The sequence below is a fragment of the Schistosoma mansoni genome, chromosome 6 (genome assembly GCF_000237925.1).
Source record: "Schistosoma mansoni strain Puerto Rico chromosome 6, complete genome".
Lineage (NCBI taxonomy): Eukaryota > Metazoa > Platyhelminthes > Trematoda > Strigeidida > Schistosomatidae > Schistosoma > Schistosoma mansoni.
Window position 1 is genome coordinate 18133112 of NC_031500.1, and position 26505 is coordinate 18159616.

General features: G+C 39.5%; 1 protein-coding gene across 2 annotated transcripts; it reads left to right on the forward strand.

Annotated features, from left to right (window-relative positions):
- Positions 1-14435: 14435 nt before the first annotated feature.
- On the forward strand, positions 14436-19114 carry Smp_009320.1 (hypothetical protein; the record flags this gene model as incomplete). 2 transcript variants are annotated; one of them, XM_018798481.1, is made up of 3 exons in its annotated part: positions 14436-14608; positions 18486-18577; positions 18612-19114. In XM_018798481.1, 3 exons carry the CDS (start codon positions 14443-14445, stop codon positions 18621-18623), a joined length of 270 nt encoding a protein of 89 aa, XP_018653418.1. In that variant the 3' UTR covers positions 18624-19114. The 2 variants fall into 2 exon arrangements, with proteins under 2 accessions (XP_018653418.1, XP_018653419.1); XM_018798480.1 differs by having other exon boundaries at positions 14443-14608; positions 18486-19114.
- Positions 19115-26505: the final 7391 nt, after the last annotated feature.

A 26505-nucleotide genomic window follows, 5' to 3' on the forward strand; every position in this document is an offset into this window, starting at 1 on the left:
CGAGGTTAAAGGCTCGGGCAGTGGCTACCTAAGAAAACCACTTGCTTCGGCCTGGGCACCCGGGCAGTACCACAGCCCTTACACACAAATAATAACTGTGTGGCACATATGTATTCGATGCTCTCTTGTACCAACGTTTGTGTCCAAATAATAATATTAATCAGTTTAAAGCGAACAAATATATGAAAAAAAGATAGGTTGTGTACAATTTAGAGAGAGATATGAAATGAGTCATGGTGGACAATTTTCAACCATATTAGCCATTCTGCATACTATCAACTTATTCACTAAATACAAATTTGAGTACCCGATTTCCGCTACTGATAACGTAGACAATGGGGTTCCTATTTATCACAAAAACCAGAAAATTGTGCAGCTTTTCAGACTTTATCGTTTCTTAGACTTGAAACATAGTATATGAAGGTAAAAGAAATGATTAGATTGTTATTATTTGATCGTAAATGTGACTATTGCAATTAGTGGATGAACAATGATGATGTTAGACATGGACTACTGTGTAGAATTGCTAGATAAGTTGATAATGTGAGACTTCATTTATTGAGAAATCTTTCATACACTTTGAGTAGTCGTTTACCCTATTGTTCTATGTAAGCTAACAAATAAGAGTGGGCTGAACAAATCCTGAGCATTTGAAAACCAAGGAAAAACATCAGCTACGGATAGTATGAACCTTCCAGTTGGATCCGGAACGATAATTTTAATCCGAAACTGAAAACGTTGCGTGAGATGGCTTATAGTACATCGACCAGTTGTGGATGCAATCATTCATCACCCTCTAGGTTTTAACATGTCATTGTAAACGCTTTGGTTTCTGATTCCTATTTTAATACCTAGCTAACTTGTATTCCTGCTTGTATACTACTATCTCACCAATCTCCATTATTTTGCTCACTCCACCCAAAGTGTAACTCTCATCATTAATACAGAACATTTTATTGACAATATTCGTACTACTAAATGACGGAGAATTCTGATAAGTCCACATGCCTGCTGCTGTAGTCACTTTTGCTCCTGAAACCCAGCACATCACTGGAAGCATTAGTCGTTCCGTTGTCAGCCTCGAACAGATAGAAAAGTGATCTAGTCCCTCGTGGTTTTTAACTCCGCCTGGAGCCCCTCTGGGGCTACCGCCGATTCCAAGCCCGGATAAAGGAGGAGGGTTGAGCGTATAGTTAGCGTCCCCTTCCAGTAGAAAACCAACTCGCCAAAAAATCGCCAAACAGAATAAATCATTCAAACTATTTTAACTCTGCTCTAGGATTTAGAAGGTCTTCATAAGCCCTCGTAGCTTTTGCACTTAGCAAGAATTATTGTAGAATGTCGTTGCACCTTGTGTTTCTGTGAATATATCCGGGGTCAATTAGTACCCACATTCGAAAATGTGTCCCTAACTCGGATTTGTATTATATTATCTTCGGTATTAGTGTAAACGATTTTGCAATAGTCTGCGACGTCGCTACCTAAGGGAACCTCAACGAACAAGCGTTATTATAGGAGAATAATGTAAGTGACCATCTACACTATAAACTTCAGCTTTCCAGGTATTTTTTTTGAAGCCGTTATCAAACCCTTATGATAACACAGTAAATTTACTCTTATTTGGTAACAAATTTGAAACATACATTTTACGTAAACATATACACTACTGTCAATCGCTGTTCCATTTCAAAATCCAAGTGACGATGCTGTTTCTTATTAAAAGCGCTTTTGTCGCGCCAATCCCCCATAATGTTACCCGCTTTCATTAAATAAACATTCTTAAAACTAAAACTAATCTCGATTGCTTAGAGTGCGTTGAACCGACCTACGTATAGCAGATAAACCCTGGTATGCATTAGTACTTTGTTTGAACTAAAGAGAATTCCTAATAAATAAATACGTTTATCAAACCACAGTTTAGTTATATCCTTTCTCCTTTTACGGAATGGTTAAAGATAATCATATCTACTAGTCAAAAATTTGACGTTTAACTATCACCTGTAGGTAAATACTATAGACTATCCAAGCAAAACGTGTTACTATTTTCTTTAGACAAACTACGTTTACGAACCATTTAGAGTGCGTAGAAAATCAGGTTGCCCTAAGGAATTGAAGGCAAACTACCTATGTATAAAGATGGTAGTGGACTAGTCTATTAATAACACATAAATTCAACGGCTTAAAAAGTAAATATAAAAGGAAGGTAGACAATCCGGAGGAAATCTTGGCGAGGGTCAAGTAGTTAATTGCTATATAGTATGAAATTTCCATTTTCACATTTGACAAATAAAAACGAACGTTTATTTCTAGATATTTCCACTTGATAGGGAAATTCACAGGAGGAAACCAACTATTCCCATAGGTCTGGGAAAAAAGCGAAAACCTGATGTATTTTCGCTCATATTCACAAAAACATTTCCTAAGGAATTTCCTTAGTATTTCACAAAATTCCCCATTATTTCTCCTTTATTAACCTTCCGTATTATCAGTCAAGTCTCAAATTAAATTTCTTACGCCTTATGACCCAGAACCAACTTTCATACTTCTGCTTATTCGGCAGCGTGCTTTAGGTAAGCCAACAAGTAATAAAAACTGCACAACTCCTAGCCTTTGTAACGCAAAAGACGTAGAACGCGCTAACGCCTAAATGGATCAAATAGTTCAAATGATTGAGGACGGAATAGAAGAAGCTTTCGCTTAACGGGCTTCCGTGTCTGGTAGCAGTGGATCACCAATACCTCCAGGCAAGAACCTAGGTATATGAACGATAATAGAGGAAAAAAAAGAATTTGGTAAATCATAATAATATGTTATCCTTAGTCCTTAAGAATAAATCAAGTTTCCTCTTAAAGGACTCCTGGGAGGTCGCTTAGACTAGCTCAGTCGGCAGCGAACTCCAGCACTTGACAACTCTAACGGAGTAGAAGTTGTGTCTACAGTCTGTTCTGCTATGTAGGGTCTCCAATTTCTGGGTGTTACCTCTCAGGTTAGTGTTATGACTAAGCTTAAGAAGATGTTTAAGGGGATGACCAGAAGTATTAAGGATACTATAAGTCATAAGAAGATCACCTCTAAGACGCCTGTACTCTAACGGGTAAAAGTTAAGTGATTTGAGGCGCTCTTCATAAGGTTTGAATTTGAGTCCCCGAACTGATTTCGTGGCTCGACGTTGTATACGTTCCAGAGTGTCCTTATCCTTTTGGAGGGAGGGAGGAAATACTATGTTCCCGTACTCTAAATGGGGACGAATAAAACTGTTGAAGATTATATGGAAGGTTCTACCGTCAAACTGGCCAAAAATGCGCTTCAATATTACCAGTGCAAGGTTTGCTTGAGAGGCATTTTTGTCACAGTTCGCATACGATTTCAGGTCGTAGGGTACCAACACTCCTAAATCTTTTTCAACTTGGGAAACTTCTAGACGGGAGTTACCTAAGTTATAACTATAGTCTGCAACATGTCTCAGATGGACTACCTTGCACTTTGAAGTGTTGAAGGTAAGTCCGTTGTCGTCTGCCCAACTTTGAAGTCGGATCAGATCCTCCTGAAGAACTAGTATATCATTTTGATTACGTATCTCTCTCCAAAGTTTCACATCATCGGCAAAAAGCAATAAGTCAGATGAAACTTGTTGAGGAAGATCTTTAATATAAATCAGGAATGGAAGAGGTCCTAGTATTGAGCCCTGGGGGACCCCACTAGGACATTCCATAGCCTGAGAGAGAGTGAAGTTAACCCTGACCTTAAAGTGTCGGTTTTCTAAATATGAAGAGAGCCAATCAATCAAAGGGGGTTTTATACCCAATCGTCCAAGCTTCTTGATAAGACATGCGTGGTTGACCCTATCAAAAGCTTTGGAGAAGTCCAGATAGATAACGTCAACCTTCCCCTTGCGATCAAGGATGGTTGTCCATCTATCCACCGCAGTCAGCAGGTTGGTCATACAAGAATGACCTTTTCTGAAACCATGCTGTTGAGGCGAGAAGAACTTTGAGGATGATAAGTATTCTAGTATACCGTCGTATACTAGGGATTCCATAATTTTGGAAGGTATGGAGAGATCAAGTGGATCAAGTGGTTGTGGACGAAAGAGTCTTCAGTAATAAGGATAGTAGGTTGATGAACCTGTGTAAACCCTGACAGATTTCCTTCCAGCGAAGGTCCAGCTTCTTCTTGAAAATGTTCACTAATGGTGCTGATACCACTTGTTCTGGTAATGCGCTCCAGTCATTCAGTTTCAGTTTCAGTTTGGAGAGGACAGGAGGCTTGATGGCCTGTGTTAGTCCTGGCAATGATGGTCTCTCAGCCGACACAACTTTCTTTTGAAGGAGTCGACGGATGGAGCCTCAACCACGTGCTAAGGTAATGAATTCCACTCGTTGATGATTCGATGGGAAAGTCGGTAGTCAGCTGACAAGTAATTCGTTCTGGGCTTGTGAACATTTTTGGAGTGTCCTCGTAGATTTCCTGTTTTGGAAGACAAGAAAAATGAGAGCATATCAGGTGCAAATTTGTGATTAAGCAATGTGAAAACTGTAATCAAGTCGCCTCTGATTCTTCTATATGACAGCGGGAATAGGTTTAGCTTGGTCAGTCTAGTACCATACGGGAGCTTCGCTATTCCGGGAATCAGCCTAGTTGCTGTTCTCTGAACCCTTTCCAAGAGTTCACTGTCTTTTTTTAGGCAGGGGCTAGCTGCTTGTAAGCAGTAATCAAGTTTAGGACGTACGAACACTGTATACAAAGTCAGAAACGTTTTAGCGTCGAGATGCCTAAAAGCCCTGCGTATGGACCATAAAGTCCTAAAACCTTTGGTGGCTATTGCACGGCAGTGTGCAGTAGTCTTTAGGTCTTGACTAACGATGACTTCTAAGTCATTGTGTGCCTGGACAATAGGTAACTCAGTGTTATTCATCGTGTATGTATCTGTACCCTGGTGGCCAATATGCATCACAATACACTTGGAAGTGTTTATCGGCAATTGCCAGGTTTGGGACCATTCAGATAATCTCTCCAGGTCATTTTGGAGTTCTAAGCTATCGCCCTTGCTTTGTATCGCTCTCCATATCTTGACATCGTCAGCATAGAGTAAGACTGATGACGATAGTAGACGAGGGAGGTCATTTACGTACAGGAGGAATAACACTGGCCCCAAAACTGTACCCTGGGGGACTCCACTAAGCACAGTTTCCCAGCTAGACAACTTGGAGTTCACCCTTACTCTTTGTTGACGCCCAACTAGGGGGTCTTTTATCCACATCAATAGATTGCCTTCAATCCCGACATCCCTTAGCTTATATAACAGCCGGTTATGCGGAACTTTGTCGAAAGCTTTGCTGAAATCGATGTAAGCTACGTCTGTAGGTAACTTTTGGTCTTTAAGAGCGCACCAGCTTTCACAAGCGACTAATAAGTTTGTGAGACAAGAGTAACCTGTTCTAAAACCATGCTGCTTTTCCGAGAGGATCCGGTTTTCATCGAGATACTTTAACAGCTCCTTCCGAATAATCTTTTCTAAGATTTTAACAACCACACTAGTTAGGCTAATTGGTCGGTAATTCTCAGGCTTATGTTTTGTACCTGTTTTGAAGACTGGACTTACCATGGCGTTCTTCCAGTCTTTTGGTAGACGACCCTGGGTTACGGATAGATTAAAACATACACTTAAAGGGTTCGCAACAAAGTTAGCTAATTCCTTTAGTAACCTAGGATGCAGTTCATCGGGTTCAGTGGATTTACCTATGTCAAGCTTAACTAGCAGACCAAAGACATCAAGTTCTTTAATGGTCACGCTGTCCAGTGCTAGTGTGGGGGATTTTCATGGACTGGTGAGAAGGGTGTTTCTATGGTGTATACATTGCTAAAGTATTTGGAGAATACTTGAGCTTTGCCAAAGTCGTCCTCCACTAGTGATGAGGCAGTACTGTCTCTCCATAGTGAAGGAACATTTCTTCTTCTTTTTACCCTTTGGTTTATATACGAATACAGGCGTTTAGGACATTCTATGGATTCCTTAGCGATTTTCTCTTCGTACAGCTTTCTGGCCTTACGGAGGGTCGAGTCACAGGTATTTCGAGCCTTTTAATACTGAGATTTTGCCTCGTCAGTCCCCAGTAACTTAAATCTATCCCACATTTTCCTTCTTTTACGGAGAAGGATGCGAACCTCCCTACTGAACCACGGTGGAGAGTTTCTCGGCCCCCTAGGTTTAGTCCAAGGGATGTGGGGGGCGGTAACTTTTAAGTATAAATTCCGGAATACGTCCCAAGCCGTTTCGATTGATGACTCTGGGTCTATTTTCCAATCTACTGATGATGCTGATTTCATGATGTCTGGTATGTTTGCTTTCCAGACGTTAGGTCTGGATTGGGCTGAGGTGTGCTCGTGATCGACAGTTATATGGAAGTCAAAGGTTAAAACTGCATGATCACTTTTGCCTAGGGGTGGTATGTAATCCAGGTTTGCAACGTCATCCTCATAATGAATCAATATAAGATCTAGTAAGGATGATGCAGAACCCGGGTCGTACCTAGTTGCTTCCTTCACGTGTTGCACTAGGGCACATGTGATTACCGCATCAACTAGTTCCTGTTCGAAGGAATGTGCTGATGATTCAGTCCTCAGATTTCCCCAGTCCACCATGGGTACATTAAAGTCCCCTAGGATTAGACATCGATCACTTCGTGATAAAGTGTTGAGACTGCTTAGCAGGACCTCGTTCACCTCACAGCTTGGACTGCGATAGATCAAACTAAGCAGCAACTCTTGTCCTCTGCATTTCAGGTGGCAGCTAACTAATTCATACGTCCCACTCTCATGGGATACACTGTCGATAATGGTGAATGGAATAGTATTCCTAATGATTAGAGCTACTCCCCCTCCTTTACGTGTTTGTATTCTATCGGCCCTTACTAATGTAAAACCCTCGAAATCAAGTTCCCTACTATCTATAGACGGCGTCAGCCATGTTTCTGTGACTGCGGTTATGTCTGGCCTAGTTGAGTCAATCTGTACACCTAGTTCCGGTAGCTTATTGAGTAAGCTCCGGGCATTGGTATAACAGATCCGAAGCCTATTTAAGCGGCCTCGTGCTTCACCCAGACTGGCTTTGGCATCATCCTCTGTCGAAGCCTCACAACCCGAAAATTTACAACTTTCAGGTCTTTTTCACCAGCGTCTAATCTGAGCTGTAGTTCTTTTTCGGCTTCCCGTCTTTTTACACGGTCCGCCAACGGTAAGTCCTTACGGAGAAAAACTCCTGAACCCTTTAATTTGTGTCCATTTTCTAAGATTAAGTCGCGTTCGTTCGGGGATTTGAAAGCGACTTTGAGCAGTCTAGACTGATTTGGCTTCGGATGCGCTAGGTTTCCTAGTCTATACACCTTTAGCAAGGTGACTACGGAGATGTTTTGGGGCATAACTTGGTTGGGTAGTTGTTTTATCAACACAATGTCGTGCTCAAAACGAGCTTTCGGTTCTGAACTCTTACTCCCCTTGACTCTATGGAAAATGACTGATCTGTCGCTGTGATCAAACTTTGGCTTTTCGACCCTTTTGGTGGGGGCAGGATTCCCTTTTACGTCATTTTGCCGTTTTTTCCTTACGACCCGTACCCAATCGTCGACGTTCTTTGGAGTAGTAACCACAGTCGCGTCAGGCGTACTATGGGATTCCGGAAGGTTAGGGACGACTTGGGAGGTTGGATCGTCTTTCGCGCTGGAAACCGATCGAGCCTTGCGATTTTGGGTTCCGGAAGTTCCCTTCTGAGTACCATTTTTGATACGAGGGACAGAGGAGACTTTTTTCGCGAGTTTCTAGTTGTGACAGACCTCTTTGGAGGCTGTCCTTCCTCCTTTGGACAGTGTGGGTCAGCATTTCTTGGACTCATTTGGGCCTGCCTTATGTCAATCTGCGTGTCGACAGATTGAGTTCTGACCGATGTGTTCCAACCGCGCTTGCCGAGACACTTTTTTGCGGCATTGACCATTGAGATGGCCTCGGTTAACAGGCTATTTGCATCCAAACAGCACTGTTGACATAGCCATATGCATCCATTCTTACTGAACCGCTTAAAAGCCGCAGGCGTTAGATTAGTGCAAAATTCGTGGTACCATCCTTTGCACTCGTCACACTGCATGCCGCTGTCAACGGCACGAACGCTGGCAAATGCTTTTGGTGCACCTTCCAGTCAGTTGAGGGGAAAAGAGTGAACTTTGGCCAAAAAATAGAAAGACTGTAAATAGTTAGGACCAAAGTGCTAACGGATACAATAGAGGAAACAAGGTACTCTAGAGTACCGACGATAAACATTTTTAGAGACCAAAAATGATACTCTGAACGAATACTTTAACTGAAAGAAATTCAATCAAATTATAAACAGTAGTCTTGATACGTTAACAACGATCAGAACAATAGAATTTACTCAACGAGGAAAAATACCACTGTCCTTTTTAAATAGCGCGCCGTATTGACCAGTCGATGGGAAAAACGGAACCCCACCTTCAGTTTATTAGATCGCGGTTTCAGAACCTTCTTGCTATGACCTCAGAGATTATTAGTGCTGGAGGGAGCAAAAAGATAAGACATATTAACACCCTAATCATAATTAAAGATACGAAATGCCAGTATAAGGTCACCTCGTGTCCTACTATAAGACAAGGGGAAAAGGTTTAGACGTTTCAAATGCTCATTGTAAGAGAGTTTAGAAAGACCCTTCACTAATTTTGTCCCCACACGCTGGACACGCCCAAGTGATTTAGTATCCTTTATCAGACATGGGCTAGCTGCTTGGATAAAGTATTCTAAGTGTGGCCTTACATAGGTGGGACATCAAATTCGAAACATCACCTCGTCAAAGCATTTAAATGCTCTGCGAAGCGACCATAGCGCTCGATAGCCTTTGGAAGCAACCGCATTGCAGTGCGTAGTAGTTTTCAAGTCATGACTTACAGTTACTCCTAAGTCTTTATGTTCTTGAACGCGAGGAAGAGATGTACCATTAGTGGTATAATAGTAACTAATATCGTGCCCGATGTGCATGAACACGCTCTTCCTGGAATTAACTTCCAAGCCCCAATCATGAGCCCATCTAACTAATTCGTTTAAATCAGCTTGCAGATGACAACGATCAGTCTCACTTCTTATTGTTCTCCAGATTTTAACATCATCCGCAAACAATAATGTCGACGACTTAAGTAATAAAGGTAGTTCATTAATATACAGAAGGAAAAGTAAAGGGCCTAAGATGGTGCCTTGGGGTACACCACTTTTGACCGGTTTCCATTCGGATAGAGTTCCATTGACCTTCACTCTCTGTCTGCGGTCACATAAGAAGCTTCCTATCCATTCCTGTATAGCACCTGTTATACCAAAGCTCGAGAGCTCTTGCATAAGACCCAAGTGTGAAACCTTATCAAACTCTTTGCTAAAATCTATGAATATCACGTCAACAGACAGGCCGTTGTCTAGGGCTGGTGTCCAATCCTCTCTCGCAGTAAGTAAGTTAGTTAGGCATGAACGCTCGTTACGAAACCCATGTTGCTCGGGAGTTAACAGATTGTACGAATCTATGTAACTCAATAGCTTGGTCTGAATTAATTTTTCAAGTAACTTAACCACTATGTTGGTCAGGCTAACAGGCCGGTAGTTAGATACGATCCGTCTCTGACCATCCTTAAATATAGGACTGACCATAGCATCTTTCCAGTCTCTAGGTAGTTGAGCCTGTGAAAGGGACATGTTGAAGAGCATCGTGAGCGGTCTTGAGATAATGTCCGCAAGCGACGACAGCAAACGTGGGTGTAACCTATCGGGGCCCGGACTCTTACAAGGTTTGAGGTTAGTTATCAAAGGAAGAACAATATCCTCTGTCACATGTAAAGGTCCTATGGCTGGTACCTCGTTGTCAACGGAACAAGTATTTGTAACACTACACGTAGAGTAGACTTCACTGAAATAGTTAGCAAATGTCTCCGCTTTCGCTAGATCAGATTCAGCCAATAAATCTGAATTTTCGCTTAACAGTAACGGGGGGGATACTGTAACAGCTCAGGTTGGTTGGTTAAGAGTTGACCCCAAACAACCAAGCATATGCTAAAACAGTATTGTTCAAGTATTCATTCACTTCCTTACTTTTTGTAAGCGTTATATTCCCTATTATCTTATATTGAATGTTGAGAGCCTTTGTTTGTCTGAACAGATAATCCCACGCTCCACTGTGACTGCGCGAAGATCGAAATAAAGACCTATTCACTACTTCTCTGGTTTCTTCTATCAATAGGCACGAAAATACCATCACTACGTTTCGTCCGCCTTTTAACGTACTAAATCAGTCGCTTCGGACGGGTACGGCTATCGTATGCCAACTGTCGTTCGTAAGCCGTGCGGGATTTAGCCATGATCTTTTTACATATATTCCGGGTTTTTTATATTCGCACTAATATGATGCTTGACCTGTTGACAAGAATAAGTCACAGAAGTGTTTCCAACGCTTCGACAGCTTCCGGGTTTCCTTATTAATCCATGGAGGGCAATGTGATAGCTTACGTGCTGACCATGGGATAAACGGTTGGGTTACGGATTCGAACGTAGACTTAAACCTATTCCATGCATCGTCGATCGATCCAACAGCATCGACCGACCAGTCAATCGAGATAGCATAGTCCCTGATTGCCGGAATATTAGCTCTCCAGATATTAGGACGGGGTGGAACAGGTGCGAATTCTATACCATGTATCCGGAACTTAAAGGAAAGTACGACATGGTCACTATTCACCAGTGGGGGAAGGTGTTGAATGTTGACGACATCTTCAAATTGGTGTGTGAGGGCAAGGTCTATCAATGACGGATTATATTCCAAGTCTATATGCGTCGGCTTAACGATACATTGTGCAAGTGCACATTGAATAATTGATGATAGAAGGATGCTATCGAAACCCCCACCTGGAGCTGTGAGCTCTATCCAGTTGATGTGGGGTGCATTGAAGTCTCCAACGATGAGACAACATTCTGCTTTACTCCAAGAACAGACGTGTCTTATGATAAGGTCATCAGTGAGACAACACGGACTACGATATATTCCTCCTATAGTCACTAACCCGTTTCTAGACCTAATTGTACAACACACTACCTCACACGTACCACTTACATGCGCCTCCGATATGATGGAGTGTATGCGGAAGTGGTCCCTAACATATAATATTATGCCTCCTCCCTTGCGACTTATAACTCTATCACTTCTGATACAGATGTAGCCTGAAATGACTGAAGAACAGTCTATATCTACAGTGAGCCAAGTTTCGGTGATAACAATTATATCCGGATTTAATTCGTCCACCATCAAACTTAGCTCAGATATCTTATTTCGAATACTGCGGGCATTCGTGTAACACACATTTTAGGTGTTTTTGGAAACATACGTTCTACCCACACAGATCTCAGAAGCATTGGCTTCCAAGACCTGACTACCCGAAAACCCTTAATCGTAAGGTTCGTTTCACCGTTTAGCTTTCGAGTTTTTAACTCTGTTAGGGCATTCTTCCACTTGACCCGATCCTCACGTGGCCAGTCCGGTCGAATACGAATATTTGAGCCCCGAATTTTGCGTACGTTATTCAGTACTACGTCTCTTTCCTCAAGATTACCGAGTACTAATTTAAGGATCCTTCTTTGTTCGGTCTCGCCTCCAACATATTTACCGAGTCTGATGACTTTCGTGATATGTACCCCTGAGACCTCATCGGGCAGTACACTTCTGACGACAGATCCCACTAACTGCAGATCGTGGGCATGTCTCTTAGCAGGGTCGGCGTCTTTCGATTCTTCTAGATTCCAAATGATTACACTAGGGACCTGTTTTACTCCTCTAAAATTCGTGTTCACGGCTTTCGACCGTGATGTCAGGTCCTGCATGTTATCTACTGGCTTCTTAATGTTAGCTTTCTTTTTAACAGTGTCGTGTGAGTCGAGCGAGTGACTCACAACAACATTTGGTGAAGCCAGAATGTTCCCATTCACGACAGGGCTAAATATTTTCTTACATTTGGACTTAAGCGGAGTAACCTGATGCTCAGGACGTGAGTCCAACAAGGACTTGCCGACTATACGCGCGCTCTGTTTAGGTATCTTACCTTGTCTTTTACGTTTCCACGTTATCCATTTCCCACCAGTAAGAAGGAGCTTTCGCCTAACGGGCTTCCGTGTTTAGTACAAGTGGATCACCAATACATTGAAATTAATCAATTATGTGATCACTATCAGATTTATCTATTGAGAACAAAAGGCTTACGTTTACAACTGTTTACTCTGACTTCACATAATAAATTTGACTTTGAGTACCTTGTACCTGAGAAATGCATCGCGTTTTACAAACATTAATTTTAGAGTGTGATTACATTTACATTTAATCTAAAACCCGAACAACGAATAAAGACGAAGAAAGGGGAAATATAGGGGAAAATACATTTGAAAATAAGGGGGAAAGAATGCGGTGTAGCTGTAAATGAATCCCCAAAATCAATAACTCTGTAAGTATTCGACATTGGATGCTGACCACATTAGCTTCAACGGACTCATTTAGCTGAAGGCGCTCGGTCATGCATCCGTACCAGATCACGTTTCAGAACGGTGTGCGAAACATCTCCTACGATCACTAGCCAGTTTAGATCAGTCAGTCCTCGATATATTGATAACCCATCAAATATATCTTCCAACCTCCTCGCTTCTGACCTTTAATTTTACTATGTGGGCGCGATTCAATTACAGGTGTCACTGGTAAAGTGTTGTCAAACTACAATACCCGTGGTATCTTCAGCGGAAATGCTCCAAAATGTCTGCTTTTTCGCCTGTCCAGGGAAAATAGTACGGAAGTTCCTCTTTATGTCGCTCCGCATTTCAAATATCGCTCAATTGTCTACTTTTCGCCTAAATATCCGCCGAATCGTCTACTTTTCGCCCATATACAGACCGATTTTTCTAATTTTGCATCCACTCTAAAAACACCTTTGGCTTAACCCCAAACATCTCCTGTGTTCTCCATCATCCCCAGAACATACCACACGAAAACTGAAACGTTCGTAATATACATATATTTTACGAACATTTGTCTAGGTGAAAAATAGAAAAATCGGTGGATATTTATGCCAAAATTGTCTACTTAAGTAGACGATTGAGCAATATTCGAAATACTTGGAGATATAAAGTGGAAATTCCGCATTATTTCCCCCGGAAATAGAAGAAGTACTAGGATTCCAACATGAAGGGTGTGCTTTCGAGTATAGTTCTTACAAGATATGTGTTGTCTTTTCTTCGAATTAAATACCTTTCAAATTTGTTTGAGACATTAATCTGGAAAACTTCGTGAGAAAACATGGTTCTTTTTCTTGGACTCAAAATACCATCCAGTACTAACTTTTTAAAATTTTTATTTCTCCCTAATTAGGTATTACGGGCCCTATCTTTAGTAAAGAAACTGTGAACTGCTACTGTTCAAGGAGGCCCCTCACGAAAAGCCAGTGATGGGCGTCAATAATTATTCATATACCACGTAATTCCTAGATCTTAGTATTACACTTTCCACTACTAAGAACGACCAGCGTTTCTACGTTTAGGATATTCTAGGTATCTCTTCTCATAGACATTCTTCAGCTAACTAAGTATATTTATTATCGGGGTTTCCTTTAGAACAGGTGATAGCCTGATTATAGGATTATTCGAAATTGTCTCACTGTTTACCTAGAACCTCATATGGGAGAAAGTCATATCTTACATCCCCTTACCTCAAGAAGGATACTGCTATTCTGAAGTGTATTCAAAAAAATGAAAATAGAAAGGTACTCAATTGCAAAAATAACACAACTTAACCCGCTCAGAAGCTCTTAACTTACAGCCAGTGCAGCATGGTAGGATTAGGTGGTATATCATCATCAACAGTAATATTGCCCATAGTTATCTCTCCTCAAGTAAACCACCGATAAGTTTCAATATTAAGCAAAACTTAAGAGGAGAGCCACTCAAGGTAGAAAACAAGAGAGCTCGCACAAAAATTTGGTCAAATATTTTCAATGTTTGAATCAGTAAGTTGCAAAACTCTACTGGTAGCTATAGGCAAGAACCAGTTTTCTGAATCTTTTGGGAAAAAAACTGAGCGATTTCCCTAGTTATGTAGGTACTAAGAAGAATTGTTATAAGTGCTAGTCCTCGATAACTTACTATCATATAAATTGTCCTGATCTACAGTCTCTAGGAGGAATATAACAAGAAACATACTTCTCCATAACCTCTCTGTAGAGACCCAGATTTTAAGGAACAAATATTTTTCTAATTATGTCTGACAAATTTGAATTTGTAGGCTTCATCCCATTTCGTATCTCTTCATTTGAAACTATCTCCTTGTAGGTCACTCGCACCGCTTGCGTCTAGGTTTTCGCGCTTTACTTGACTGTAATGACTGAGGTTCAGTCGAGTGCTGGTGCAGAACAAAAGTATGGGGGTGCTGAAGGGGCAGATGCTATGTATGTAAAGCTCGTATCGTCAGATGACCATGAGTTCTACGTTCGTCGAGAGCATGCTCTTACAAGCGGCACCATAAAAGCAATGCTCTCAGGTCCAGGTAGGTTAATTTGTTTATATTCAACCACTTTATTTTTCAAGTTAAAAATTGTTTCCGCCATATAATCCCAGTTAGTTTTCATAAAAACTATCCACTCATTTCTATGCTATGGTTGGTCAGGTCACATAACTTAACCAGTGATTGACGTCCATATATTATTGTAAACAATATTGAAATATATTGCGTCATAGCAATAGTGACTGTTATCGCCTCTTTCATAATTTAAAAGTTCTTATGACAATACCCCTTCTGATATTTATCAAACATTCTTCAGAACCTTTGTGTTTGTTGTGACAGCTCAATACTCTGCATTCCTATCAGCCTTCAGCCATAAGGATAGTAGGTCGGTGAATCTGTGCTAATCCTTGCAACTTGTTTCCCAATGACAATTCAGCTTCCTGGAAATGTTCACTGATGAGGCTAACATTACTTGTTCAGGTAAGGCGTTCCAGTCATTGACCACTCAAATAAAGAAACAACATTGATTTTATTATACCGCAGTTTTTGCAACTATTTGCTACGGCCTCGAAGATTATTAATCCTGAAGGAAACATCAAAATAAGACATCGTTGTTAAAGATACAACAATCGTTTTGGACAGGTACCGCTATCGTATACCGACTATCTTTCGTAAGTGATGCGGCCCTCAGCTGTGGTCTTTCTACACATATTCCGGGTTTTTCGGTATTCACATTTAAGGAATTCGTGGTCTTTTAACAAAAAATTGCTAGAGAAGCGTTTCCTACGCCTCAGCAGCATTCGGGCTTCCTTATCTATCCATGGGGGGCAGTGTGATGGCTTAAGTGCTGACCACGGGATGTATGGTAATGTTACGGACTCGAATGTGTCTTTAAACTTATTCCATTCGTCTTCGCCCTACCCATTTATATTGATCGACCAACCTTTTAAGGTAACATAGTCTCTGATTGCCTTAATTTTAGCCCGCCAAATATTGGGACGGGGTGCATATTTATTTATTTACTTTAACACAAACATTTGTTAAAGGAGACACCAAACAGATATTCGCCTCATAAATCATTCGATTTTTGTGAGGGCTGGGATACTTCTCGAGTGCCCAAACCGGAACAGATACATACTGATTATCTGTCTGAAACCTAAAGTACAGTACAACGTGATCACTGTCTGCTATGGAGGAAGGTACTGAATTTCGGTGACACCACAGCGGTGTGCTAAGATGAGGTTCAGCAATGATCGTTTATGTTTCAAGTCAATACGTATCGGTTTCGCGGTGCGTTTTACAAGTGCATACCGAAAAATGGTTGAAAACAGGCAGCCGTCGAAACATCTACCTAATGTTGTAAGATCTATTCAGCTCATACGTGGTCTTTGAAATCTCCAACGATGAGACAACAATCAGCTTTACTTCAAGAACAGATGTTACTGAAAACAAAATTGTCAGCAAGACAACGTGGGCTACGGTATATTCCTCCTGTAGTTACTAACCTATGTCTGGACTTAATTGTTCAACAAGCTACCTCACATGCACCACTGTCGTTCGCCTCTGATGTACTCGATTGTACATGAAAGTGATTTCTAACATGTAATATTTTGCATTTTCCCTTTGGATTTATGGCTGTCACTTCTAATATAGATATATTCTGCAATCATTGGAGAACAGTCTACATCAACAGGTGGATGATGACTTGGTAATATGACCAAAATATTTGTTCAGTAAAATGATTTTGCCAGAGGTTAATATAAATGTGCAAATAGTTTTGCAAAAGCACCTATTTTGGGGTGGCTCATGATGAAGTTTTTGGAAATATTTTGGAAGGAAATTAGTTTTGACTAATTTTTCGGTCAAAATAGTGCAAATTTATTGGTTATATGAACACCAACTCTCTATGAAAAAGCTTTCATAAACCATAATATTTGTCTTTATACGTGTTCGTCTTAACAATACTATTTTTGTTTTCTTCATCTTTTAACATTACACACTGAATTGAAAGTTAAGTATGAGTTTTTTTATGAAGAAACAATGACTCTTATTCTCCTAATTTCTAACAGATTGTTAACAAGTTTTTAATTAATATTCCAGTTGTAATATCACTTTTAAACTATTCTTAGGATTCTCGTTCATAACATGCACATTCTTAGTGATAGTGCTTCTTAAAACAGCAGAAAGTGAGTTAATACGCTGACTGTGTTTTAGTAATCTTAGGAGTCCTGTTAACTCTAACCTTTAATTATTCAAATCGTGGTGTATGGTTGGACTACTAAATCTAGCATTTATGGCATACTTTTACCATTGAAAGAAAATAATAGTCGTAATAATTCATGTACTCCGACATTTATTTCAAATTGGGAGGCTCCTAAACTATTTCCTTCCCAAGAGCAAAGACTGTTTCTGTCCAAAAAAAATTAAAAGTCTATTTTTAAAAAAATGTTATAAACACAGTTCAATACTAGTTAAAACGTCAAGACAACAATTCGTAAGAAAGTAACACCAGGACTAAATCATATTTATCTTAGTAGTATTGACTAGTCTATATGTCCCTTAAGACTTGACAACACAAAATGTAAACCAGTGTAAGATTCTGGGATAAATATATTATGGTATTACTCTTTTGAATAAATCTATGGCAAATATACCGTCATCATCAAATCTAAATAACTTATTGGTACCCGGACAGACTATGGTTTAAGTTATGGCTCACTGTTTCTCAACAGACAGATTATTTCGTCAAGTTCCCTCTTTCTAGAAACGCTGCACAATTTTCTAGTTTTTTTGATGAATAGGAACCCCATTGTCTACGTTATCAGTAGCGGAAATCGGGTACTCAAATTTGTATTTAGTGAATAAGTTAGTAGTGTACAGAATGGCTAGTATGGTTGAATATTGGCCACCATGACTCATATACTCATTTCATATCTTTCTCTAAATTGTACACAACCTATCTTTTTTTCATATATTTGTTCGCTTTAAACTGATTAATATTATTATTTGGACACAAACGTTGGTACAAGAGAGCATCGAATACATATGTGCCACACAGTTATTATTTGTGTGTAAGGGCTGTGGTACTGCCCGGGTGCCCAAACCGAAGCAGGTGATATCTATGGGAATTACTCATTAACTTTTTTCTAGATGTTTTTTATCGAAATTATAATTACCATCTTAAGTATTCAGTTGAACACAATATTTATGTGATTTCATATAAGTATTTGTGATTATTTTGTAATATTATATTGGGTTATAAAATCTTTTGTATCATTATTATAACATCTTCAAACCCGAATCTTTCGGATTACTGCTTATACTCTTACTACTTCTATCACTATGGGATTTGAATCGACAACTGCATCTCTGTGTTAATGTGGTATGGCAACTCGAACTGATGTACGTACGTACGTACGAAGTTCTACGTTGTGACTAATTAACTGACTGACTGATTATAATTATATATAGTTGAGAACACGAGTCAATTGAAGCTAGACCACCATGGAAAATCTGGAAGCACTGGACGGCCGTTTCATCCTATTGTGGGACCCCTCTGCAGTGCGCATCCACAATCTCGCCTCGTGAGATTCGAACCCAGTACCTACCAGTCTCGCGCCAGAGCACTTAATCGATAGGCCACTGAGCCGGCCGGCATCCAACGGTGTTAATGTCTAACTTCAACTAATCCATGAAATTGAGCAACCATTCACACGAGGCGGGATCGTGGATGCGCACTTTTGAGGAGTCCCACTATAGGATGAAACGGCAATCCAGTTCTTCCAGGTTTTCCTTTGTGGTCTAGCTTCAATTGACTCATGATTTCAACTTTGAAAACTACTAAAATCTCCACAAAACCCCCTTCTGATAATGATCATAACTATCTATCTATCTATTTTTTTCTTTTTGTTATTATTAGGTCAATTTCAAGAGAATGAAACAAATGTTGTACATTTTCGTGAAATACCATCACATGTATTACAAAAAGTATGCAGTTATTTTGCATATAAAGTACGTTATACAAATAGTTCTAGTGAAATACCAGAATTTCCTATAGCACCAGAAATTTCATTAGAATTATTAATGGCTGCTAATTTTTTAGATTGTTAATTCATTAGTTATTATTAATTAATCCCACTTATATACTTTCTTTATTTTTTATCATTGTTGTTATGGTCACTAATTTTTTTCCTTTTTTGCGCTTCATTCAATTTAAATGATGCTGCGCTTTGTTTTGTGTTTTGGTTTGTTACTATCTTAACAATAATCTTGTGAAGTGGAGTGGAGTGGAGTATTCATTATTAGCTTGTTATTATTATTCCTAATACGTGAAAATAGACAGTGAGGAATACCTTCATTATTCGTATGTCTTCATTTCTTTAAAATTAATATTTTCTACTACAACAAAAAACATACCGTGATAATAAACAAAAAAATAACCCTTACTGTCTCTACTACTACTACTACTTCTGCCTTTGTGCTTCCTCTGTTTGATTGTTAAACATATTAAAGAAAAAAATATATATATATTAGTACTTTTAACTTTATAATGTTGTTTCATAGTTATGTAATTTCATTGTGGGGTTCGTGTAGTGGGATTTGAGTCGTCTTTTCTGGCTAAACCAATGGGAAAACTAGTCGACTGTCCAAACTGAATTCGTTAATATAGGGACTCAAACTGCCCCCAAATGCCCTGGTACGGTCGAGAGTGGGGAGAGTTCGCTCTCCCTCTTGAAATGCTCTCACATGGCCACGCGTATATAGCATCCACCAGAGAAGTCCTAATCATTGCCTTCTCGTGGCACTATTCTTGTTTACGAAATTGAGAGGACGAAAAGCGAATGTCCGGCGCTTTAACCGGGTTGGTGGACACAGTGAGTCCACCTAGAAGAATCGGAAAACCCTGATTCCAAACCAGTGGTGCACATGGACTCCAGTATCCTGAGGGAGCAAATGGAGTATGATTCAATCGTTGGTCATCGGCTACCTTGGGACTGCATCTCCTCACGACGCTCCACTGCTTTGTGGATCAGACCTTTAGGTCAAAGGCTCTTGGTGTGGCCCCCTAAGAAAACCACCTGTTTCGGTTTGGGCACCTGAGCAGTGTCACGGCCCTCACACAAATCAAATGAGATTTGTGTGGCTCATATGTATCTGGCGCCCCTTTGTACCAATATTTATGTGTTTAAATAAAAATAAACTCAAACTGATCGGTCAATAATAATAATTTCAACTTTTATCCACTAAGTTTTCGGGTCGAATCCCACTCCGACTATTACTGTTTGCGCAGCAGCGTAATATCACCAGCTCTCATATTTAAAGTGTGAATCGATGCCCAGTACACAAATCAATAAAATAATCGAGTGCTTTAACTACAGCGTCCAATATTAAGACTATCATACGATTATATTGGTCACGATGACCTTATCTAACCCTAGTCAATACCATGTCAGTAAACTATCTAAATAAGAGTAAGCGGTTTGACAAACTACTATGTCCCAATCCGCTGTAAACATTGTAACATACAGATAACAATTAGTTCAGTAGAGTGGTCCTTTTGACTATCATTTTCAAATGTGTTTGTGTGTAGTAAATTGTTAATTTATAAAATTTTATTTTCTGGTATAAGGATATGATGGTGGTTTGTTTCATTAATATTTGGTATTCGTCACATATTGACTTCAGTTAAATTACCGTTGGGAACCAGGGCGCACTTGGGAAATACTTTGTTTCAGTGAACTGATATGCAGCAGTTTTCACTCACAACCTCTTTAGGACGCAAATTTGGGACCTACATGCCTTGTGGTAAACACTGAGTTACAGACTGATAGTACCCATTTCCATCCGTAGTCAATTCGCTATGTAACATTTACATCATGTAATGGTTGGTATACTCTCAACATGCCTGAACTTCTCCAATAATAATTTATCACCAGAACCTAAGGAACTCATCTCTAAATAAGTTGCTAGTGATCTCATAATTACATTTTTATTTCGGGGGTTAGTGGAGATTTGTAGGTGGCATTCGTTATGGATTGACTTTAGTCTTGTTATCAAGAAAAATCATAACTGAGGAGTCGCATACCATGTTAAATAATTACCCAGTGCTCACTGGTTTTTAATGATACTAGTGTGTTTGCTAGGATAGTAAGTACTGGTCAGACAGTTTCAAATCGAAATATCTATAACAGTAGAGCAATCAGAAATGTGTGGGGAATATTCAATATATCAGCTGAAAATTTGAAACGTTGGAGGCTGATCAAAGTTTGGAGTTGGCAAAGATTTTAGTCATATTTTTGCAAGGTCTTCGTTAAATCGGTTTAAGTTATTCACCTTTCAAATAAGTAGTATGATGATTCAACCATATCTAAATCGTAAGAAACAATTTGATTCGATTATTAAAGAACCAAAAAGCATCAGTGACAAGGTTGAAATGATGATCTGATTCTATATCAGCTCCTCTCTTGGTTCCCACATCCTCCTGAACGTTTTGTTGATGCAGATATGGTCGATTTGGTTCTGCGTAGTGTGGTCCGGTGAAGTCCATGTGGTTTTGTGAATGCGTATATGTGAGAATATAGTGCCGCCTATGACCAGTTTATTGAAGGCACATAAGTTTGCAAGTCTCTTACTATTTTCATTCCTTTCTCCCAGTCCATGTACCTATAAAAATTGTTGCTCTGGTTGTTAGAAAGTGCATCGGTCTCATGACTTCCGAAGGAACTCGGCTTTCATCATGAGGTGTCATAATTATTCCTTAAACTCCCAAGGCAGAGTTTAAATGGTATGAATAACTTTTTCTGGTTAGCGTTTTTTGAGCGATTCGGTTTTCTAAGGGATGGGGTCGCTAACCCTATGCCCAACCCTTCTCCTTTATATGGGCTTGGGACCTGAAGTAGCCCCACAAGGAGCTACAGGCGGAGTTAAGGTTGAAATGGATAGCTTTAAATAAATTTCACATCGATTAGAACGTTAATAATATATTTTTTGTGATATCCTAATAATTTTAATAGTTGAGATCATGAATCGATTGAAGCTAGATCACTATGGAAAACCTGGAAGCACTGGACGGCCGTTTTGTCCTATTGTGGGACTCCTCAGCAGTGCGCATCCACGATCCTGCCTTGCGAAATTCGAGCCCAGGGCCTATCGGTTTCGCGCATGAACGCTTAACCCTTAGACCACTGAGCGGGCATCCAACGGTGTTATTGTCTAATTTCAACTAATCCACGAAAGTGAGCGACACATCTACCATTGTCTTCAATGAGTTACTATCCTGGTCAAATTATTGTATTTTTATTTCGCAAACAGATGAATAAAACCACGTTATTGAATCCTTATGAAGAGACAATAGCTGAAAGCATTAATCAATAATATGATTTTCCATGGGGACTGTCTGTCTTAAATTACTGTTTACTCTGTTCCTCTCTCCCTATATGTATGTATAATATTGATTCAGATTCCTCTTCTACTACCTTGAAGGTTAGTGTTAATTTGAATACAGTAATACTGTCACAAAATGAAACAAAGCATATCACTTTTCATCTGGCTTTACTTCAAGGCTATATAACTAATATGAAGATGAAATTATGTATGCGAACATTATATCAATGGAAGTTGAACGGTCTCTTCTTCAAAATAAATTTACGAAACGTGTTACGCTACTTTACAGTATTAAGTAGTATAGTGTCACTAGGGTTTCATATTATCTTTTGGTCAAAGTTGACAATGTTTTCGGTGCTTCATTCAAATACTAACAAATAGAATGAAAATCTAGTAACTATAGTAAAATCAGAAAAGTCAGTTCTTCAGAATAAATCGTTACATTTGTATGGAAATACGATGTACACTGCACTATTGTAAAACCACAAATTAAGACGTTCAATATTTAGTGTTTATATCTCTATGAACTCCGCCTGTAGCTCCTCCGGGGGCTGCTGCCGGTCCTAAGTCCGTGTGAAGGAGGAGGGTTGGGCATAGGGTTAGCGACCCCATCCTGTAGAAAACTAACTTACTAAAAAAACGCTAACCAGAAAAAAGTAAATAAGTAAGTCATATCTCTGTGGTACCTACCTAGTCCTATCTAGTTTAAGCAAGCCCAAAAAACCAATACTCATCAGTTATTTTCAATAACCTATCATATTTGTAGTTATCTATCAAGATCGATTATTCTACGAAACATATGAGCCCCCAAATGCCCTGGTACGGCCGAGAGTGGGGAGAGTTCGCTCTCCCTCTTGAAATGCTCTCACATGGCCACGCGTATATAGCATCCACCAGAGAAGTCCTAATCATTGCCTTCTCGTGGCACTATTCTTGTTTACGAAATTGAGAGGACGAAAAGCGAATGTCCGGCGCTTTAACCGGGTTGGTGGACACAGTGAGTCCACCTAGAAGAATCGGAAAACCCTGATTCCAAACCAGTGGTGCACATGGACTCCAGTATCCTGAGGGAGCAAATGGAGTATGATTCAATCGTTGGTCATCGGCTACCTTGGGACTGCATCTCCTCACGACGCTCCACTGCTTTGTGGATCAGACCTTTAGGTCAAAGGCTCTTGGTGTGGCCCCCTAAGAAAACCACCTGTTTCGGTTTGGGCACCTGAGCAGTGTCACGGCCCTCACACAAATCAAATGAGATTTGTATGGCGCATATTTATCTGGTGCTTCCTTGTACCAATATTTATGTGTTTAAATAAATAAAAAAATAATTCTACGAAACCTTCAAAATTCTAAATTAATAATTATGAGGATTTTATAATCAAAACATATTGAACCTCTTTTCTCACATTGATTTGTCTTGAAACCAATAGGTAACTAAACGTACATATCCATACTCCTTCTATAATTTCATAACTTATAGAAACTTCTTATATGTACATCTTTCTAATGAATATTAATGATTATGAAATATGGGTGAAATAGAGTTCCCTGTCATATTAGCCTTTACCGACTTACTTACTTACGCCTGTTACTCCCAATGGAGCATAGGCCGCCGACCAGCATTCTCCAATCCACTCTATCCCATTCTGCCTTTATCGACTGAAACAGTACAAATGTAGTGGCTCAATTATTTTGTGTAATGATGTCATTATTCTATTTCCACAGGCATTTGATATCTGCTATGGTAGAAGTTAAGCATTATATTCTTAATAGTTGAATCAATGATTATCAAGTTTGATTAAGTTGTATTAAGTGTGAATGATCTACGGTAACCAATGTTCGCCTATTGGATCCAGTTATGATCATAATCTCATTGGTTAACCGATAAGGTATTTCAAAAAGACAATAAGACCATTGAAGAGGAAGCTTTATAGTCAAAATCCTAACAATATTTGTAACTCGCAAAATTTATACTCCTTCAGTTTGACAGGGATATATGGTCAATGGCCTGGATTAGGTAAATAGTTAAGTTATTTACAAACTATCTCTTCACTTTTTCCAAGAATAAGGCGATTATGTCTTCTTATTTATGCGACCATTTAAATGGTCCTCCTGATCTTCCACGATGTCCGGATATTCCGTGTGCCTAATATTAATTGTTGTCCTGGTTATCATAAAGGGGTGTTTTCCATATAAGTTACTAAGACCTATAATAGTTTCTCAACTAAATGATAAGTTACCTGGTTTTTTCACATCCGTGTGCATCTACGAATTCTGCTTCACCTATGGAGAAAGCTGTATCGGGCGTACAACCAGACAACTGGCCTAACTAGTTAGTGAACATTTCCCTTAATGGTTTGTAAAAGATACATCCAAAACAATATACAGCTCCATTCTATCACACTTGGTCAATAAAGGTCATGTGGTATGTTGTGTCTTGAGACGGCTGGCCAATACCAAGTGCCAAGTCACCATAAGGTTCCTAATTTGAATTTTTGTCAACTTCGCCTCTACTATTTCCTCTATAGTTTAGTGTGCCCGACCAGCACTACTGACCTTGTACTACAACGAAGCTAAGTTTCTACTGAATCATTATTCCCAACCTCTTCTTAATGCCCTACCTTGAGTCCGAATAGTCAGCAGCCAACTTTCATTATCATATTTCAACCAGACATGGTGTATATACAGATATACTGGACTGCATCACGTCATAAACGAGCCATAAGTGGCTGTGAATGAGGCAGGATGCAATTAATAGACTGAGAACAAAGAAAAACTATATAACAGTAGTTAATGAATTAACCGAAAGCTTACAATAAATGGAAAACACAAATATAACAATCCAAATACTTAGTAACTATAGAGTGAAGAAAATAAAAGTAATATTTTAAAAACCAGTCCTAAATTTAAGCTTAGTAAACAATCTTACCTACGAATTCACTTAGTATTGTTTGTTTGAATCTTCCCATCGATGTGTTAGTACTGCAACTGGTCAGTCTCTAATTGGCATATGTGCATACTGTGCGTATTACCTCGATATATCCTTAATTCACAAGCATTATAAGCAAAGATGGATAGTGACCAACAGCGGAATCCAGGATGTGCGTCCCGTCCTATTTGGTACTCATCAGCTGGATGTACCTGTATCTCAGAGTTGATGTTCACTGTAGGACTCGAACCCAGTACCTTTCGCTTCAAACGCCATCACATTATCCACTCAGCTACTGAGTCTTAATAACCACAAACAATACCAAGTGAATTTCAACTTCATTCCATTACACAAAAAAGTGGCTATTAGGACTCAGTAGCTGAGTGGATAACGTGATGGTGTTTGAAGCGAAAGGTACTGGGTTGGAGTTGTGGAGTGAACATCAACTCTGAGATTCAGGTACATCCAGCTGATGAGTCCCGAATAGGACGAGACGCGCGTCCTGGATTCCACTGCTAGCCACTATCCATCTTTGCTTATAATCTTACCTATGATTATTTTACACAAATTTCGTTCATTTATTTCTCTTTAGTACTTTATTGTTTAATGATTTGAACTCTTCTTATTACGTGATTTAGATGACTTTTTAATCAATGTTATTTCAATGTCATTGACCTACTTCTCACTTTGAAACGTGGGTTTAAAGCTTTATTATTCTTGTCATTGTTAGTACACTTCTTGTCACACTCTAGCAATTTGTACTTTTAACTTATTATGTTTAGTTTTACAATCTATTTCGTTGTTATCACCAACTTATAAACTGACATGGTGCGTTTAATAATTTTCTTACTTACGTACGCCTGTTATCCCCAATGGAGCATAGGCCACTGATCAGCATTCTCCAACCCACTTGGTAGTGGGCCTACCATTCTAGTTCCATCCAATTGTTGTTCATTCTTCTCATATCTGTCTCTATTTCTCGGTCTAATGTGTTCTTTGATCTTCCTCTTCTCCTTTGGACTTGAGGATTTCATTTTAGAGCTTGCCTTGTGAGCCAGTTGGATGCTTTCCTTAATGTGTGTCCTATCCAATTCCACCACTTCTTTCTGATTTCTTCCTCCACTGAAATCTGGTTTGTTCTCTTAATAATTTTATATATCCACATAAGTATTATTGTATGTATGTATGTGTTGTTGATGTCATTTTTATTTAAAAAACATCCCCATCCCCCCCCCGAAAAAAACAGTATACACTGTAGTGTGTAAAGTTCTGTCTAATTGACACATACTCTGTCACCAACTAGAATACTTCATCTTTTGGTTTTTAGTAGCCCTATATTTGACTCCGATTGGGGCGGACGAATGATGTCTGAATACGTATATTTTGTACAATCGTTGATCAGAAAGCGAGGCAAAACAAAATGGCGCGCAATGGAGAAGGCGAGTGAGCCAACTCGATTTATTCGAGGGTTAATCGATATTTAGAGCCGAACAAGAATACGTTACAAATATTGAATGAGTAAGATAAGAAACGCACACACATACACTTACATAAAAACAGTAAAGGTTGATAGGTGAATAATTAACAAGGTCAAAAAGTGACTCAAGTAGAATGAATAAATTGGCCT